The 19,932-nt window shown below is 39.2% G+C and overlaps 1 protein-coding gene across 2 annotated transcripts in view; it reads left to right on the plus strand.

Annotated features, from left to right (window-relative positions):
* The first annotated feature begins 15,228 nt into the window (after window positions 1–15,228).
* LOC307189089 (tumor necrosis factor receptor superfamily member 10A-like) overlaps window positions 15,229–19,932 on the plus strand; it is a 35,958-nt gene continuing 31,254 nt past the window's right edge. For both annotated transcript variants that reach the window (XM_079926830.1, XM_079926832.1), the window contains exon 1: window positions 15,229–15,490. In XM_079926830.1, coding sequence (XP_079782956.1) covers window positions 15,311–15,490 — 180 coding nt within the window. In that variant the 5' untranslated portion in view covers window positions 15,229–15,310. The remainder of the gene's footprint in view (window positions 15,491–19,932) is intronic.

Genomic DNA, 19,932 nt, shown 5'->3' on the forward strand with positions numbered 1-19,932 from the left:
TTTAATATTTGATACGCCTTTTGAGCTCTGTAACTTAATATTTGGATACTTGACAATTTGTTTTATTATGTAATGGATAAAATGGTGATGTGTATTAACGTTAGCTCAACCATATATTTATACTGTCTGGGAACATGTGGTTATAGTTCTGTGGGAGAAATACTTTGTCATTGTTCACCAGCTTGTAAAAATCTAGTGTGAGAGCTTAAACATTAAATAAGTGATGAAATGCAAAAAAAAAAAAAAGAGTGAAAGGAGTTTCTTGTTTAATGAAACCAGGTAACAATCGTCAGAGTTGAATGTAAATTTGACTTCTGCCTCTTACTGGCTGTGTGACCTTGATCAAGTACCTAAACTTTCTGAGCCTCTTTTGTAAAATAACATTTCCTAATAGGGTTGTTTGAAGGAAATGTTATGATGTATGTAAAATACCTAGCACATAATGTAATAGGTGCTATCACTGAGTGGCAGGATGTTTAGTAGTTGGGACTCAGTGTAAGGAAGAATTTTAATAAGCATTTTGAAGGAGGGGAAGGGATATGATTGGTTACATGAATGAATGTGTCCATTGATGCTAATGTGTTGTGTTATAGTATTACAGGTACTTTCACAGTCAGTATCTCATTTAATACTCGTAACAAGTGACAAAAATTTTCCTCGATCCCGCTCTGGACAGGCTCCTCTGAAGCCTCTTCTTAACTATACCTGTCCACCTTGGTCCATAAAGACATGAACAAACATAGTTTCTGGAAGCTCGAGGCATATTCATTGGATGACCCTAGCCCCCCCTTAACACGCCTACCTAAGAAAACTCAAGGTTGTCAAAAAATTTACTGTATGTTCCAGCCAACACCCGAAGACAGGGCTCCTGTCTCCTGGCCTCTGTGGGAGGGGAGGAGTCTTACTTTGATAAGCCCTAGTTAGCAAACCCAAATGAGTTTTACAGGGATCAACCCTCCCTTCCTGTAGTTTGTAATTTTTCACTGCCCTGTCCCTACTGAGACACCCTCACCCTCTTCCCTCGTTCTCCCTTTAAAGAGCCCAGTCACCTCTGTACAAATGGAAGTTGAGTACAGTTCATCCTGGGCTCTTTTCTCTATTGCAGTAGTATATTACTGATTAAAATCTATCCTGAGCACTTTAACTGGTGTCTGGCTTTGTAAACAAAGACCAGACTTTGACACAACCCTGTGAGATGTTTTGGCACTTTTTCCATTTTTCAGAAGAGAAACTTGAACCACGACTATTTTGAGTCTGGTGGAGAACATTCCAGAAAAGAAGAGTAGTATGTAATGTGAGCAAATGAGTTGTACCCTGAGAGCCATATTTTGGCCGTGCTCTCATGTCCTATAAAATGGCCGGTTGGTTCGTGTCATGAGAGAGACCAGGTTGTTTTGTCCCCTAGGTCTCTGTGTCTGACAAAATAGTCCTGGTCCTAAGCGTTTTCAGGAGAGCAAAGTTGTGCACCTGTGACCACCTGTATCTCAAAGTGCCACTGGGTTCCTGACACCTCTGGGCACAGAGTTCTCTGCTTCCACCTGTTGGAGATTGGAAGAGCTACTGGGAGTGGTGGAGAATGGAAAGAAAGCTCTGCTGATCTTGAGAGGGGCGATTGGGTATATGGCAAGCTCTTTCATACTGCCGGGCTTGCAACTGCTACACTCTTCCTCTGCTCTGCAGGACTGGCTCTTTTTCATCCTTAGGTCACAGCTTAAAGGTCACTTCATCAGAAAGGCCTTGTCTGAACACCCCATCTAACATAGCACCCTTGGCATTTTAGAATGGATGGGTCAGTTTGACAACACCTGCTGGGGTAATCGTAACATCACAAAAGGAAAGACAACCCAACATTACTTGCCTCCCGAAGAAATGTGATGGGAAGTACACAGAACCACCTGTGAAGTATTTTTGTCAAAAAATTGAACCTTAATCTGATCAAGGTATTAGATCTAAGTACTAGTTGATGGAGGTTAAAAAAAAAATCAGAAGGTAGAGGAACATGTTAGTGAAAACTGAGGTTGCAATTAGCAAAATCCAGACTGGGGTATTCTACTAGATAACGACCTTGTTTCTTCAAAAAAATAATGGCAACAAACAGACGTTTAATGGGCAATGTTATTAGATCTGATTTGGGTCCAATTTACACAAACAACCATAAAAACCCATCTATGATCATTAGATACTTTCAATTTTAAACTGGGTATTTGATGATATTAGCAAATTGAGTGCAATGACACGGTGATTATGTTTTATTAAAAGTATATCTTATAGATACATCTAAAGTATTTATGAGTGAGACTGTATGATACTTGTGGCAGGAGGTTGAATGGAGGACAGTAGAGAAGTATCAGTGAGTATAAATTTCATATTTTGTACTCAGCACATGGCTCGACACTCAGATATTATTCAATTTTTAAAAAAATAAAGAAAGAAATCACCTGGACCCGCATTCTTGTTTCATCTCTATTAGTAAAGAGCTGCATGGCCTCAGACAAGCAGGTTTCCTCTCAGATTCCTCCTCTGTGAATTAAAGGTTTCTATGTCAGGATCTTGAGTTTTTTTCGAGCGCCCACCTTCTGCTTCTGAATGTAGTATCTACTGTAGATGTGTGATTGCAGAAGTTCTTTAGTTCTGCGGAGTCTGAAGAAAGAATGCCACCTAACATCAGCGTATCATGGCAGCGATATTTATTTACTGATGCTCCAATATGTTTTTGGCCGGACACCGAAGCAGCCTCACTTCAGCCATAAAGCACAAACTCTCCAGATGCTACTACAATGCCTCCATGCTGCACGATGCTCCGTGTCGTCTCACCTGCTTATGGGGGACGCTTCATCATTTTTGTAGAAATATGCATGCCCTGTTGCATTATCCAGTTATTTCTAGTTCTTATCTCTATGATTTACAGCCATCAGGACTTGGCTAAAAGAGGACTGAGAAGGAAAATACATTATTCTTAGCCTACAAGGTTTATAGGGGAAGAAGCCAGGCACCGCTGTGTTATGGGAGACTTCCCGATCTTTCTTTCCTCTTCCTTCCTTCCTGCTCCAGGCTGGATTGGGTGTCCCTCCTTATTTTTCTATAACCTGTGTACCTCTCTATTTTTTAATGTGCCACATTGTTTTCTAAGTTTCTATTTGTGTGCCTGTCTCTCTGACTAGCTTAAGTGCCTTCCTGGTAGGGACTGTGTTCTTAATTATGTTTGTGTCTAGCACAGTGCCTGGCACATCCTAAGGACTCAGTTTGTTGAATGAATAAATGAATGAATTTAATTGATCAAACTATGAGTAAAGAAACAATTTCATCAAGGCCTATCCTTTACAGCATAAGAATATTTATCCAAATATAATATACTAATACAGTAATTGAATCTTTTATTTATTTGAATGACTATTTGTTTCTTAGCTCTTTTGGGATGAAATGCCTCTAAATTTAATTGCCTGCATGTTCAGACAGAGGGGTTAGAGCAATCACAGATGTGGGAAATCCCCTTTCTTCTTTCTTCAAAGCTTGCAAACCATACGAGACAGTTGCTATCTACTCATTAACAACCATGATCTTCTAGAATGCCTCAGTGACCATTTGTGAAACTATTCAGTTTTACTCCGAAGAATTTATCCCTTTTTAATCTCACTGTCTTCTCTTCCACTCTTTCCTTCTAAATTGTTCTATATTTCCAGTCCAGCATGTAAGTGGAAGTCATCACTTTGTCCTAACAAGAAAAGAGCTGAAAAAACAATAGATGAACCACTCTTAGATCCATCAGAGAATTGAGATCAAAGGGCAAACTTCTACTACAAAAATTGGAGAGACAGACAGGCAGATACAGAGAATCACAACTTACTAGAGCAGAAACCTACAGGCAAAATCCTCCTTGGGAACCAGTATCAAAGTAGGAAAACCAGAACTGTATGTGTGGATAAATCTGAAAATTAGAGACACCAAGGAAGGCCAGTCTTAGAGGGAATCCTCAAACTATTGTGAGTTTTACTTCCAGGAGCTCTACCAGGTTCTCACAGTGAAGATTAAAAACAAAAACAAAAACAAAAACAAAAACAAAAACCTCTTGCTTTCTGCAGGGAAAGGGGGAAAGTATCATTTTGAAGTAGTGTTAGATTTTTTTAAAGGCCTGCCTTCAAGAGAAACTTTTTTTTTTCCACCAGCACTACGCAGTTTTATTAACCATTCAAGTACAGTAGCATCTGGTAAGATCTGGACAAAATTGGGATTTAAAAGTTTCGGCATCTAACAGTTTGACAGAAGTCACTACTTACTCTTCTCACAAATGTGTTTTCACAGAGCCAAAACAGTACTAGCCATTAACGCAGTACACCAAGTGTACTGAAGTAGAAAAGGTGCGACAAGAAAAATAGATACACTAGAAAAACGCCAACACTGTAGAAAAAAGAGTAGAACACTTTCAGTTTCTCCCCTTTAGCCCCTAAAACAATATCATACAGTAAGGATCTACCTATACAGTCCTACCTCAGCCTCTAGAATATTTGTCAAGAGGGCAAAAATAAAATGACACTGGCCAGTACAGTCTTTGGATAAATGAGAACTGGAGGGGGAGGGGGAGTCTCATCAGCAGGATCTTTTCATGTCTTGACAGCTCATTTCTTCCTATTTCTGAATAACATTCTCTTATCTGAATGTACCACAGTTTATTTACCCGTTCACCTACTGAAGGACATCTCGGTTGCTTCCAGGTTTTGGCAATTATGAATAAAGCTTCTGTAAACATCCATGTGCACGTTTTTGTGTGGACATACATTTTTAACTCATTTGGGGTAAATACCAAGATATAAACCTTAGAATCAGTTAATTGATATCCACAAAATAAGATTTTGACTGGGATTATATTGAATCTGTAGATCCATTTGGGAAGAATTGACATCTTGACAATATTGAGTCTTCCTATCCGTGAAAATAGAACATCCCTCCATTTATTTAGCTCTTCTTTCATCAGTGCTTTGTAGTCTTCCTCATACAGATTTGAATATATTTTGTTAGATTTATGCCTAAGAATTTCAATTTTGGGGGTGCTAATGTAAATTGTATTGTGTTTTCCACTTTAAAATCCACTTGTTCATTACTGGCATGTAAGAAGGCAATTAACTTTTATATGTTAATGTTGTATCCTGCAACCTTGCTATAAATGCTCATTAGTTCCATTGAGGGTTTTTTTTTTTTTTTGAGTCTTCTGGATTTCCTACATAAGCAATCATGTCATCTGCAAACAAATACAGTTTTATTTCTTCCATCCCAATCTGTATACCTTTTATTTCTTAATGCATTAGCTATGACTTCCAGCATGGTGTTGAAAAAGAGTGGTGAGAGGGGACATGCTTGTTTTGTTCCCGATCTTAGGGGGAAAGTTTCTAGTTTCTCACCATTTAGTATGATGTTAGCTGTATGTTTTCGGTTGATGTTCTTTATCAAGTTGATGAATCCCCGCTATTCCTAGTTTGCTGAGAGTTTTTATCATGAATGGGTGCTGGATCTTATCAAATGCTTTTCTGCATCTTTTGATATGAACATACAGTTTTTTTCTTTAGTTTGTTGATGTGGTGGATTACATTGAATGATTTTCAAATATTGAACCAGCCTTGCATACCTGGGAAAATCCCACTTGGTCATGGTATATAATTCTTACGCTTGGCTAGATTTTGTTGGCGCTTTTTGCATCTATATTTGAGAGATATTGGTCTGTAATTGTCTTTTCTTGTAATGTCTTTGTCTGATTTTGATATTAGGGTAATGCTGGCCTCATAGAATGAGTTAGGAAGTATTCCCTCTGCTTCTATCTTCTGGAAGAGATTATGGAGAATTGGGAATAATTTCTTCTTTAAATGGTTGGTAGAACTCACCTGTGAACCCATCTGGGCTTGGTGCTTCCTGTTTGGGTAGTTTATTAATTACTGATTTGATTTCTTTAATAGATACAGGCCAATTCAGATTGTCTATTTCTTCTTGTGTAAGTTTTGGTAGATTGTTTCTTTCAAGGAATTTGTCCATTTTATCTGGGTTATCAAATTTATAGGCATAGACTTGTTCATAATATTCCTTTATTATTCTGTCAGCATCCCTGGGATCAATAGTTATGGTCTCTGTTTCTCTCTCTCTCCCCCCAACCCCGTCCCCTCAAACTTGCAAGAGATTTCTCAATTTTACTGATCTTTTCAAAGAGCCAGCTTGGTCTGGTTGATATTCTTTACTAATTTCCTGTTTTCAGTTGTATTGCTTTTTGCTCTAATTTTTATTTGTTCTTTTCTTCCTCTTACTTTGAATTTAACTTGCTCTTTTTTTCCCTAGTTTTCTAAGGTGGAATCTTAGATTATTGATTTAAGATCTTCCTTCTTTTCTGACATGTGCATTCATTGCTATAAATTTCCCTTCATGCACTGCTTGTGCTGCAGCCCACAAAGTTTAATAAATTTTATTATTTAATTTTATTTTAATTAAATTAAATTTTTTATTTTAATTAATTTTATTTTATTAATTAATTAAATTTATTTAATTTCTCTAAATCCTTTCTCATTCGACCATGTGTGGTTTAGCAATTATTGTTTAATTTCCAAGTATCTGGGGATTTTCTAGATGTTTCTGTTATAGCTTTCTATAGTTTTATTCCATTGTGGTTTGAGAGCAGACATTGTAAGAGTTTTATTCCTTAAAACTTGGTAAAGGGTGTTTTATGGCCCAGAATGTGATCTATCTTGGTGAATGTTCCATGTCAGCTTGATAAGAATGTGTATTCTCCTACTGTTGGATAAAGTAGACTACAGATGTCAATTAGATGCAGTTGATGAATGGTGGTGTTGAGCTCAGCTAGGTCCTTACTGATTCTCTGCCTGATGGATCTGTCCGTTACTGATAGAGGCTGCTGAAGTCTTCAGCTATAATAGTAGATTCATTTATTTCTCCTTGCATTTCTGTCAATTTTTGCCTCACGTATATTTTGACACTCTGTTGTTAGGTGCATTCCCGTTAAGGATTGCTAAGTTTTCTTGGAGAATTGACGTTTCTTTTTCGTTGCATGTTGCGCCTCTTTATCCCTGATGATTTTCCTTACTCCGAAGTCTGCTTTGTCTGAAATTAATATAGGCATTCCACCGTTCTAGTTTTAACGTTAGTATATTTTTCTCTACAGCTCTACTTTTTGTCTATCTGTGTCTACATCGCTTTTTTTCTTTTCTTTTCTTTTTTTGCAGACATCATACAGGTGAGTGTTGTTTGTTTTTATCCACTCTGTCAGTCTCTGTCTTTTAGTTGGGGTATTTAGACCACTGATGTTTTTAATTATTATTTATATAGTTGAATTCTATATCTATGATATTTGTTACTATTCTCTATTCATTGCCTTGTTCTTTGTTTCTTGTATTGACTTCCACTTTTTCTGGCTTCTATGGGTTTAATTGAACATTTTATATGATTTCATTTTTAACCTCTGTTAGCATCTGTTTTACATTTTTTTTTAAACTTTCTGAGTAGTTGTCCTTTGGTTTACAATATGCACTTAAAACTAATCCAGCTGGACTTCCCTGGTGGCACAGTGGTTAATAATCCGCCTGCCGATGCTTGGGACACGGGTTCAAGCCCTGGTCCGGGAAGATCCCACATGCCGCGGAGCAACTAAGTCCGTGAGCCACAACTACTGAACCTGCGCTCTAGAGCCCACGAGCCACAGCTACTGAGCCTGAGCCCTGCAACTACTGAAGCCCGTGGGCCTAGTACCCATGCTCTGCAACAAGAGAAGCCACCCGCTCCGCAATGAGAAGCCCAGGCACTGCAACGAAGAGTAGCCCCCGCTCGCCGTAACTAGAGAAAGCCCGAGCGCAGCGACGAAGACCCAATGCAGCCAAAAATAAAAAAAACGAATCCAAGTCCTTTTTCTAACAACACTATATCACTTCACAGGTAGTGCAAGTACCCTATGGCACTGTCATCCCAATTCCTTCCTCCCAACCCTTATAACACTGCTTTCATTCATTTCACTTATCAAGAAGTTACAATCACTAGATACATTTTTGCTAGGATTATTTTGAACAAACTGTTATCTGTTAGATCAGATAAGAATAAGTAACCTTAGAATATAGTTTGTCTCTAATCTGAATGAGATAGTTAAATTTTATAGCAATATAACTAAAAAATAGTTGTCACTGCAGAATCAGAAAGTGTATTATAATTATATTTACTAGTGGATAAGCTGCATGATGACAGTCTTTTGTTGTTGTTGTTGTTCGCCCTGGGTGTCCAGAGTCTAAATATTTATTGGTCCATAGTCAGTGTTCAATAAAGAACAGTTGAATGTAAAACTTTCTTTCAAAAAAAAAAAAAGAAGTAGGGACTTCCCTGGTGGCACGGTGGTTAAGACTCCATGCTCCCAATGGAGGGGGCCTGAGTTCGATCCCTGGTCACAGAACTAGATCCCACATGCATGCCGCAACTAAGAGTTCGCATGCCACAACTAAGGAGCCTGTGAGCCACAACTAAGACCCGGAGCAACCAAATAAATAAATAAATATTAAAACAATAACAAAGATCTAAATAAATTAAAAGGTATTTATACAAAAAAAGAAGTAAAAGAAAAGATTTTAATTTGCCTTGTTTTATTCCTTCTCTAAAGCTCTTCCTTTATGCAAATCTGAGTTTCTGACCTATATCATTTTCCTTCTATCTGAAAAAATAACTTTTTAAAAATGTATATTGCAAGGCAGGTCTACTAGCAACAAGCTTCCTCAATTTTTTTTTGTCTGAGAAAGTTGTTATTTCTCTTTTACTTTTTTTTTTTTTTTTTGGTACGTGGGCCTCTTACTGTGTGGCCTGTCCCGTTGTGGAGCACAGGCTCCAGACGCACAGGCTCAGCAGCCATGGCTCACGGGCCCAGCCTCTCTGTGGCATGTGGGATCCTCCTGGACCGGGGCACAAACCCGTGTCCCCTGCATTGGCAGGCGGACTCTCAACCACTGCGCCACCAGGGAAGCCCTCTCTTTTACTTTTGAAGGATAATTTTGCTCGATACAGAAATCTAGGTTGGTGGGAATTTTTTCTTTCACACTTTAAATATTTTACCCCACTTCCTTCTTGCTTACTGAAGAAAAGCTCAATATAATTCTTATTCTTCCTCCTCTATAGGTAAGGTACTTTTTCCCTCAGGCCTCTTTTAAGATTTTCTATTTTTCTTTGGTATTCTGCAGCTTGAGAATGATATGCCTATGTATAGAATTTTGGAGGTATTTATCCTGCTCGGTGTTCTGCTAGTTTGGTGTCTGTCATTAATTTTGGGAAATTTGAAGTCATTATTGCTTCAAATATTTCTTCTCCTTTTCCTTCCAGTATTCCCCTTATGTATATGTTACTCCTTTTTAATTGTCCCACTTCTTGAATATTCTGTTCTGCCCTTTTCATTCTTTTTTTTCCTCTTTGCACTTTGGTTTTCTAACTTTCTGTTGACATTGATTCAAGCTCACTGATTCTTCCCTTGGTCATGCCCAGTCTATTCATGAGCACATGAAAAGCATTCTTCATTTCTGTTACGGTGGGTTTTTTGTTTGTTTGTTTGTTTCTAGCATTTCTTTTTCATTTTTTCTTGAAGTTTCCATCTCCTTGCTTACATTTCCTATCTGTTCTTGAATGTTGTCCACTTTTCTATTAGAATCATTAGTATATTATTCATAGTTGTTTTAAATTCCTGGTGTGATAATTCCAACATCTCCACCACATCCATGTCTTATTCTGGTGCTGGCTCTATCTCTTAAAACCCTATGGGTTTTTTTTTTTTTCTTTTAGTATGCCATGTAATTTTTTGTTGAAAGCTGGACATGATGTACCTGTTGAAAGAAGAGCTAAGTAGGCCTTTAGTGTGAGGTTGTATTTTTGTCTGGCTAGGAGTTAGAATGTGTTTACTATTTGCTGTAGCTGTTGCTGTCAGAGGCTAAAATTTTGTCTGTTGTGCTTGTTTATCTATTCTCTGTCATCTTTGGGTTTCCCTTAATCCTTCCTTGTATATAAGGTGTGATACCTTCTCTATTCATTTTTCTTCCTTTCTCTTCTCCTCCTCTACCTTCTTTCTCCTGATTATCCCAAGGTTTTTTCCCTCCAAAGTAAAAATACAAGTCCTTGGTGATGTGAACATTTTTAATATGTCCTGTCAATACCACACTTTATTACAATTGTTTTACTGTCTCCTTACTAGATTGCAAGTCTCTTGGAGGAGGTACTGCATATTTTAATCTTTGTATGCATTATGTCTGGTACATAATCAATTCTCAATAAATAGTTATAAAATTAAGTATGCAGGGTCTAAAAAATATTTTCACATTCTCTGCTACTGATACTTCCCATTACATATCTCTTCCTTCCAGGTAAAATTTATGTCTTTCCAGTGGTTCTTAACTCTAATTCATAATAGAGTCTCTTTTAGGGAGATTTAAAATATATGTTTGGTTTATAGAAAATATTAAAATGAATGGAAGGTAGGATATCTCAGCATACAAGTGATGACTATAAAACAAGAACCAAAAGGAAATTCTAGAACTGAAAATTCCATTAGCTGAAATAAATTCACTTGAATGTTATTAACAGAGTTTGAATATTGCAGAAGAAAGAATGAGTGAACTTGAAGAGAGATTTGATAGAAACCATTCAATCTGAAAAGCAGAGGTTAAAAAAAAATTGAAAGGAAACAAGGAACAGAGTCTTGGTGACCTTTGGGACAATACCATGGAATATATTTGGAATTGGAGACTGAAAACAAATGGCTGAACAAATGAGAAAAAAAATGGCTGTAATTTTCTCACGTGTAGTGCAAAACACCAAGTTACAAATTCAAAAAGCTCAGAAAATGCCAAAGAAAGATAAATATAAAGAAGACACCACCTGGGCACAGCATAGTCAGTGGCTTTGTGCATGAAAAACCTTTTTTTTTTTTTGCATTTGTAAGACCACCGAATGACAACTGACTTAAACAGTGGAGCTCAGAATCTTTGAAGCCGTGAAAGGAACCTGCTGAGTCATGATTCATTTATATCCAGTGAAAATATTTTTTAAAAACAAGGGCAAAATGAAGAAATTGTGGCAGATCGTATATTCCAGATAAGGCTACAACAATAAGTGTAACTAGAATAAACATTCCAGTTATAAGGCTGAGATCCTCCAACTGGAAAAAAAGCCAGCTGAAATTATAAGCTGTCTAAAGCATATGGACTTTATTTTTTTTTAACAAATATACATACATATTCTTTTTTTACATTCTATTCCATTATAGGTTATTATAAGATATTGAGTATAGTTCCTTATGCTGTACATTAGGTCCTTGTTAGTTATCTACTTTATATATAGTAGTGTGTATATTTTAATCCCAAATTCCTGATTCCAGATAGAATGAAAGTAAAAGATGGGAAAAGACATACAATGCAACCAGTAAGTATAAGAAAGCTGGTGTGCCTCTCATTGTTTCAAACAAAGTAGATTCAATATTAGGCATATTAGCAAAGATAAAGAAGGATGCATAATGATAAAAGAGTCAGTTCATCAGAATGACATAATGCTCAAAAATATGTGTATACCTAATAACAGAGCTTTAAAGATTTGAAGCAGAAATGGACATGATTAGTGGGAGAAACAGACAAATCTACAGTCATAGAAATTTTTAACACCCTTTGCTCAACAACTCATAGAACAACTAGTGAGAAAAAAAAATCAGTAAAGTCATAGAAGTTCTGAAAAATTCCTCAACTACTTTGACCTAATTAACATTTATAGAGCACTGTACCCAACAACTGTAGAATACTCATTCCTTTTAAACGCACATGGTATATTCACTAAGGTAGATCATATTCTGGGCCATAAAACAAGTTTTGATAAATTTAAAAGGTTTGAAATTGTACCAGAGTATGTTTTCTGGTTGCAAAGGAATTGAATTAGAAACCAAAAACAATAAGATATTTTTTAAAAAACTTCCATATCTGGAATTTAAAGAGCATATTTCTAAATAATCCATGAATCAAAGGAGAAACTACTAGAAAATATTTCAAGCTGAATGATAATGATACTGCAACATATCAAAATTTATGGGAAGCAGCTAGAGTAAGGGTTAGAGAGTGTAAATGTTTATATTTGTAAATAAGAGAAGGTTAAAATCAATGATTTCATTTGCTATTTGAGAAGATAGAAAAAGTCAAAATAAACCCAAAATAAGTAGAAGAAAGGTAAAAACAAAGAGAAGAAATCTATGAAATAGAAACAGAAAATGAACCTGAAAAAGAAAGAAAATTAATGTAGATCACATAGTTATTTGAAAAGATTAATAACATTTATAAATCCCTAGCAAAATTCATCAAGAAAAAGAGAGAAAACTCAAATTACCAAAGTCAGAATAATAGGATATCACTATGATCATTAAAGATACTATGAGAATAGTGTGAACAACTTTATGCCAGTATATTTGACAGCTTAGATAAAAGAGACAAATTCCTTGAAAAACGTCACTTGCCAAAACAAATACACGAACAAATAGAAAATCTGAATAGCACCATACCTATTAAAAGATTTGAATTTATTATCAAAAACCACACGCACACTCAAACAAAAACATAAACAAATAGCCTTCGGGTCCAGGTGGTGTTATTGGTGAATGCTATCAAACCTTTACAAAAGAAATAATACCAATCTTATAAAAGTCTCAAGAAAATTGATCTTATTTTATAAGGCCAGCTTGATACTGATACCAAAACCTTACAAAGACATCATAGAAGGAGAAAATTATTGACTATTATCTCTCGTGAATACAGACACAAAAAATCCTTAAGAAAAGTGTTAGCAAATCAAATCTAGCAAATATGTGAAAAGGACAATACATCATGACAAGTGAAATTTAGCCCAGATATTCAAGGTAGGTTTAACATATTAAAGTCCATCAATTTGATTCATCATTTTAATAAAGGAGAAAAGCCATAAGATCATCTCAATAGATGTAGAAAAATATCATTTGACAAAATTCAAAACTCATTCATGATAAAAATTTATACCAAACTTGGAACGGAAGTTAATTAATCTGATAGATGGTATCTATGAAAACGCTACAACTAACCTCATATGTAACAGTGATATACTGGATGCTTTCCCTCTAAAATTAAGAATAAAACAAGCAATTCTGTTTTCACCATTTCTATTTAACATTGTACTGGAAGTCCTAGCCAGGGCAATTAAGCAAGAAAGACAAAAGGAATAAAGACTGGAAAAGGAGAAGTAAGACTGCGTTTAGTTGCAGACAATATGATTGCTTATGTAGAAAATCCTAAACAATCTACAAAACAACTAGAAATACATAAATTTAGCAATATCATAGGATACACGATCAATGCAGAAAAATCAGTTGTGTTTCTAAACATCAGCACAAAAACAATTTGAAAATAAAATAATCTAAAGCAATTCCACTGAAAATAGCATCAAAAACATTTGGGAATACATTTACAAAAGATGTGTACAATTTGTACACAGAAAGCTTACAAAATATTGTCAAGATAAAGTAAGAAAGATCTAAAACAAAACCATCTCATTGATTGGAAAACAATATTGTTAAAATGTCAATTCTTCTCATCAATCACCACATTTAATGCAATGCCACTTAAAATCATAGCAGGATTTTATTTTTTTAACATCTTTATTGGAGTATAATTGCTTTACAATGGTGTGTTAGTTTCTGATCTATAACAAAGTGAATCAGCTATACATATTCATGTATCACCATATCTCTTCTTTCTTGTGTCTCCCTCCCTCCCACCCTCCCTAGCCCACCCCTCTAGGTGGTCACAAAGCACAGAGCTGATCTCCCTGTGCTATGCGGCTGCTTCCCACTAGCTATCTGTTTTACGTTTGGTAGTGTATATATGTCCATGCCACTCTCTCACTTTGCCCCAGCTTACCTTTCCCCCTCCCCGTATCCTCAAGTCCATTCTCTAGTAGGTCTCACAACAGGATTTTTTAATTGAATATTTTAATTTATATAAAACTTATATGGAAATGCAAACAATTCCAGGAAAAAAAAACAGTTGGAGGACTTAAACTACCTGATTTCAACACTGTATAAAGCTACAGTAATCAAGGCAACATGGTATTGGCATAAGGATAGAAAATTAATAGATCCATGGAACAGAATATAGAGTCCAGAAATGGAACATATGTATAATCAATTGAATTTCAACAAAGGCAGTAATATAATTCAATGGGAAAAGAAAGTCTTTTCAATAAATGATGTTGCAACAATTGGATAAACATATGGAGAAGAATGAATTTTAATTCCTACTACCCTGGCCTCACAAAACTGATACAAGGGGTGGAGCTGGAGGCTCCCAGGTTCCCTTCTCTCCTACTCAGTCCCCAGCCCTTCAGTCACCCTGTGAGCAGGACCTAGCCTTGTGCCGCTCTCTGAATACTGGACTCCACAGAACTTGGGCCCAGCAGAGTGCCCAGTGTGTAGGGACAGCTGGAAGGGCCTGACCCACGTAGAGACCCCCCTCTTGGCCCATTTGGTTTCACGTGCCAATTAGTCTCCAGCAGTTTTGTTTCCCAAGGGCTTTAAAGAATCTACAGAGAAGGAAAACCCCGAAGAAAGGCTTAATAAAGTGGATTCCTCCAGCTTGCCTGACTGCAGGAGCAGCAGGGTTAAGAAGAGATGGCATGAAGTCCTGAGTGCGAAAGTCAGATGACAGACCTGGAATTACGGGAACGTGCAAGGTGGTGACGGGGGAGGTCGGGAGCCTAATGGTGACCTGAATTCAGATCCACCGCTTGCTGCCTCTGCGACCTTCATTCTGTCCACCCACGTGTTCATTGAGTGTTTGCTCCAGCCAAGCACCTGGTTACTGAGACGCTAAGATCAAGCCTCTGGCTCAGAAGCTTAGCACTGGGACAGAGCTGCAAAGTGACTCTGAAGGCAGTGATATTCATGCACCCACCCTGACAATAGGGTGGAAGGAGCAGAAGCTGAGAGTGGGCAGAAGGCTGTAGTGAGAAGCCCAGAGCGGTAGCTCGGGAGCGTCGTTGGCCCTGGTAAGGGACCCGCTTCAGGAAGGGTTTTTAACGCCAACTCCGTCTTTTGTCCAGTTCAGAGGAAGAAGGAGCTTCTTATTCGCCCGGCACTGATTGCGCAATACCCGCGTAAGACTAGGCGGGGCCACCAGCTCTCCTCATTCACCCCAAACCCGCGAGAGCGGTGCTTCGGAACCGCGGTATCCCGCAGACTTCCAGCAACTAGCAATCAGAAGCGGACTTTCTCGCGTTCAGCAAAAGACACTCTCGATCCCTGATGGCGCTGCCGGCTGTCCCCTCGAGGCGACCTGAACAGCGAGCGCTCCCCGACCGCACGAGGCAGCGGGGACGTACCGCGCCGGCCGCCTCGGGCTCCCGGGCCTCGGTTCCTAGTCCCAGGCCTCCGTTCCGGGGCCCCAGGGCTCTCATCTTCGTCCTTTTGGGTGTCCTGCAGTCGGTGAGTCCCTATCGCGGATCCTGGCTCCGGAAGGCGCGCTTGGCGGCCGGGAAAGGGGGTGGGCGGGACGTGGGGACACGGTGGGGTGCCTGCCCGAGTCACCTGCGGCCCGGGTTGTCTGAGCGGGACCAGCAGTGGGCAGAGTCGGGAGAAGTAGCAGAGTCATGACCCGGCAGGACCGACCGGGCCCAGAGGGAGAAAAGCCCGCATTCCTAGGCTTGTCTGGCTGTCCCCGAAGTAAATTCCAGAGAGAAGAGTTGAAAACTCCTTAGCAAGCCTTGATATGGCCCAGCCCTTCCCTCTCATTACCTTACTCCGCTTCGCACCCCCTCCCCCCTCCCCTCCCCTCCCCTCCCCCCTCCCCTCCCCTCCCCCCTCCCCTCCCCTCCCCCTCCCCTCCCCCTCCCCTCCCCCTCCCCTCCCCCCCTTTTATGCCTCTGTTTAAATTCTAAAACATGTTCATTGCATCTATTCTTCCCATTGATTTTTTTTTTAAATATTATTTTATTTGTTTATTATTTTTGGCTGCATTGGATCTTTGTTGCTGTACGCAGGCTTTCTCTAGTTGCGATGAGCGGGGGCTACTCTTCTTTGGGGTGCGTGGGCTTCTCATTGCGGTGTCTTCTCTTGTTGTGGAGCACGGGCTCTAGGCGCACGGGCTTCAGTGGTTGTGGCTCACAGGCTCTAGAGTGCAGGCTCAGCAGTTGTGGCACACGGGCTTAGTTGCTCCGTGGCATGTGGGATCTTCCCGGACCAGGGCTTGAACCTGTGTTCCCTGCATTGGCAGGCGGATTCTTAACCACTGCGCCACCAGGGAAGTCCCCTTCCCATTGATTTTTACAGATAAGTAGCTTTCCCATCCTCCGTTGCATTCAGCACCCGTTCTTGGCTGCTGTGAGCAATTTGCTAAATTCCTTCCGGGCACTTTCTTCCACAGCAACATACAGGGCTTACAGGGTAAACCACCAGTAATCATACAGCTAACCCCAGGGGCTCTGTCTTTAGTTTAGGAGGAAAGGGTGTGAAGCTTTTATTTTTATTTCCATTTTGAGATCGAAACAGGTAAGGTGTGCATCCTGGAAAAACTATTTAATGGCTGCCCTGAGCTAGGAGGCGGAAGGCTTTAGTGTTATCGTAGCTTGTCTTTTTACCTATACAACAACCATCCAAACCCACAAAAATCTCAGAAGAAACAGACCTCAGACCACAAGAAGACCTTGAGAACAAGTCTGACGCACTATGTCACAGCTGCTCAGGTTAAGAGTAAAAGACAAACACTGAATGATATTACCTATATGTGGAATCTGAAAAATACAACAAACTAGTGAATAAAACAAAAAAGAACCAGACTCACGCATATAGAGAACAACCTGGTGGTTACCAGTAGGGAGAGGGAATCAGGGAGGGGCAATATAGGGATAAGGGGAAAAGAAGTGTTGTTATGGGATTATATGAAATCACGCATGTGTGAAACGTTTGAAAATTGTAAAGCACTAGAGAATTTAAAGAATCTTTAAAAAAAAAAAAGAGTAACGGTGTAGCTTTAGGGTGTGTTTGTCTCGTCAAGCAAAGAGTAGTGTTTGTTTGGTTGACTTATCAGGAAAAAGAGAGAGTGAAGATCAAACTAGACTGTTTTGCAGTCTAAGGGGGGGGCGGGGGGGGAGGGCAGGAAGCGACGGGGGCGGGAAGCAGGAGAGGGAAATCCCTGCTCATGATTCATCTCTGGGCAGAGCAGGGTCAGTAGAGTCTACACAGGGCTCAACTTAACACACTTCCACATCTCCTCCTTCCTTCTCATTTCCTCCCTCTTTTTTTTTTTTTTTTTTTTTGCCATGCTGGCAGCATGTGGGATCTTACTTTCCTAACCAGGGATCGAACCCTTGACTCCTGCAGTGGAAGCGGGGAGTCATAACCACTGGCCTGCCAAGGAAGTCCCCTTGTTACCTTCTCTCTTTTGTCCCACGCTGCTGCTCCAGTGCAGCCCTCCTGTCTCCCTCCTCTGTCTCTGTCTCTGTCTCTCTCTCACACACACACACACCCCGCCCCCACAGACACACAGGTCTGTGGGTTGGCAAAGCCTCAGATCTCCACCACACCCGGGTCCCTCAAACAGGGTGCAGTGGGGATTACACACTAGGAAGCCTCCTCCTCGCCCACCCCCTCCCCCTTTTACTTTGACTTCGTTCTTGTCTGTGATCCTGTCCGTGTGGACTTTTCACCCCATGTCCACCAGTGTCCCTGCCACCAGTAGCATTGTCACCTCTGTCTTGCAGCCCCTCCAGGCTCTTTTCACCTTGGTGACCTTGGTGGTGTTTATGGGGGTGCGGGGGGGTCTTTGTGTCTCTGCCTCAGCTCCCTGTGGCCGGAACTGTCCCTGCACAGGGCTGCTCAGCAAGCTCCAGACGTGCCTCCCCTGAACGCACATGGGTTCTAAGATGCCTGCACTAATGCTGGTATGATGTCCTTGTCCTGTTCTAGGGGGTATTTATGGTGGGAAATATGACTGGCAGGTTGGGAACAGAACAGAGGTAACTGAATGTCCTGTTGAGGGATTGCCCAGGTCCAAAGGCACCATGGAGTCAATTTCAAGTTTTCACTTGATGTTACCAAAGATTTTTAAAAAGGCACCATTTGTAGTGTTAAAAGTGTCAATTCATCAGGAAGACATCTTAATCATAAATATTATGTGCCTAATAGTAGAGCTTTAAAATATCAATACATAAGGCAAAAACTGATGAAATTAAAGGACTATCATATCACCCTTTAATGAAAATGAGAAAGGGTAGTAACACTATCAACCACCATGGGAATTGCCCCGCAGTCCGGTGGTTAGGACTCTGTGCTTTCACCACAGAGGGCACCTGTTCACTCCCTGGTTGGGGAACTAAGATGCCGGAAGCCCTGCGGCACGACCAAATTAAAAACAAACTTAAAAAAAAAGAACAAAAAAAAACCTATCAACCACCTTGACTTAATTGACATTCAGAGAGCACACTGCAACATCTAATGAAGTCTCATTCTTTTTTGACGAACGTGGTACTTTCATCAACCTAGACCACATTCTGGACAATTTTAAAAAGTCTAAATAAGTTTAAAAGCAATGAAATCGTATAGACTCTGTTCTCTGACTTCAATGAAATTACATTACTAGTCAAGAATGATCTCTAGAAAAAAAAACTCCAAAATTTGAGTTTAAAGCAACATACCTCCAAAGCATTCATGGTTCTTAGATGAAATCAAAAGAGAATTTTTTTTAATTTCAAAATAAATAATACTGAATACATACCACATGGAAATTTGTGGAAGACTGCTAAAGCAGTGCTTAGAGTAAACTGTGTAGTTTGCAATTAAAGACCTTCCTTCTGTTAAAAGAAGAGGGGGTTGGGAGAAATAGGGAGTAAAATTTTAAAAAATAAAATAAAATCAGTGGCTGGAAGATCCTCATTAATCACCATAAAATAAGTGCAAATTAAACTCAAAAGAATAAGAAGGAAATAATAATATGAGTAGAAATCAATGAGATAGAATACAAACAGTTAAAGGAATTGACAAACCAAGCATTGATTCTTTGAAATAATCAACAAAATGAATAAAATAAAATCAATAAACCAAATTTTAAAAGAAAAAAAACCCAATATAGAGAAGTAACGATGGGATATTATTACAAACTCTGCAGCCATGAAAAGGATAAGGGGATCTTATGAATAATAATTTTATGCTGATAAATTTGACAACTTGAATAAAATGGACAAATTCCTTGAAAAATACTACTTAGCAAAACAGATACAAGATGATTCTACTCAGGTTCTGGACATTGCTCTAAGTCAGAGGAGAAAGGCATAAAGATCGGAAAGGAAGAAATAACCAACTGTATTCATTTGCAGAGAACACCTGCTAGAACTAAGTGAATCTAGCAGGTCATAGCATGCAAGTCCGGGAGCATAGGAGGCAATAGGATTGTGTGAGCAGAAAAAGAGGACGCAGCCATTACCTAAACTCAGAGGAGGCCCAGCCTGGAAAAGGGAGGACTAGAGGGACACACATTAGCATAGCTGTCTCTAAGTTCTTCAAAGAATTTTAGGTGTCAGAGGGCTGCATTTTGTCTTATTTGGATCCAGCCAGTCAAACTGGGCTCCACATAACTTGTTTTTGGTTCAATCTTCCTCTTTTTAAAATTTAACATCCTGACTTAAAACACTCTCAAATTACAGGAAATTGCAAAAACCGTACTAAACACATTTCCTTGAACCATCTGAGAACAAGTCAATGACAGAATGCACATCACCCCTTAATGCTTCGGTGGGGGTTTCCAACAAACCAGAACATTCTACCCCCATAGTTAAATGCAGCCTTCAGAATCAGAAAATTAACATCCAAAGGGTACTATCAGCTAATCCTCAGACCCCATTCATATTTCTCCAGTTGTCTCTATGATATCATTT

The sequence above is a fragment of the Stenella coeruleoalba genome (genome assembly GCF_951394435.1).
Source record: "Stenella coeruleoalba genome assembly, chromosome: 7".
Classification (NCBI taxonomy): domain Eukaryota; kingdom Metazoa; phylum Chordata; class Mammalia; order Artiodactyla; family Delphinidae; genus Stenella; species Stenella coeruleoalba.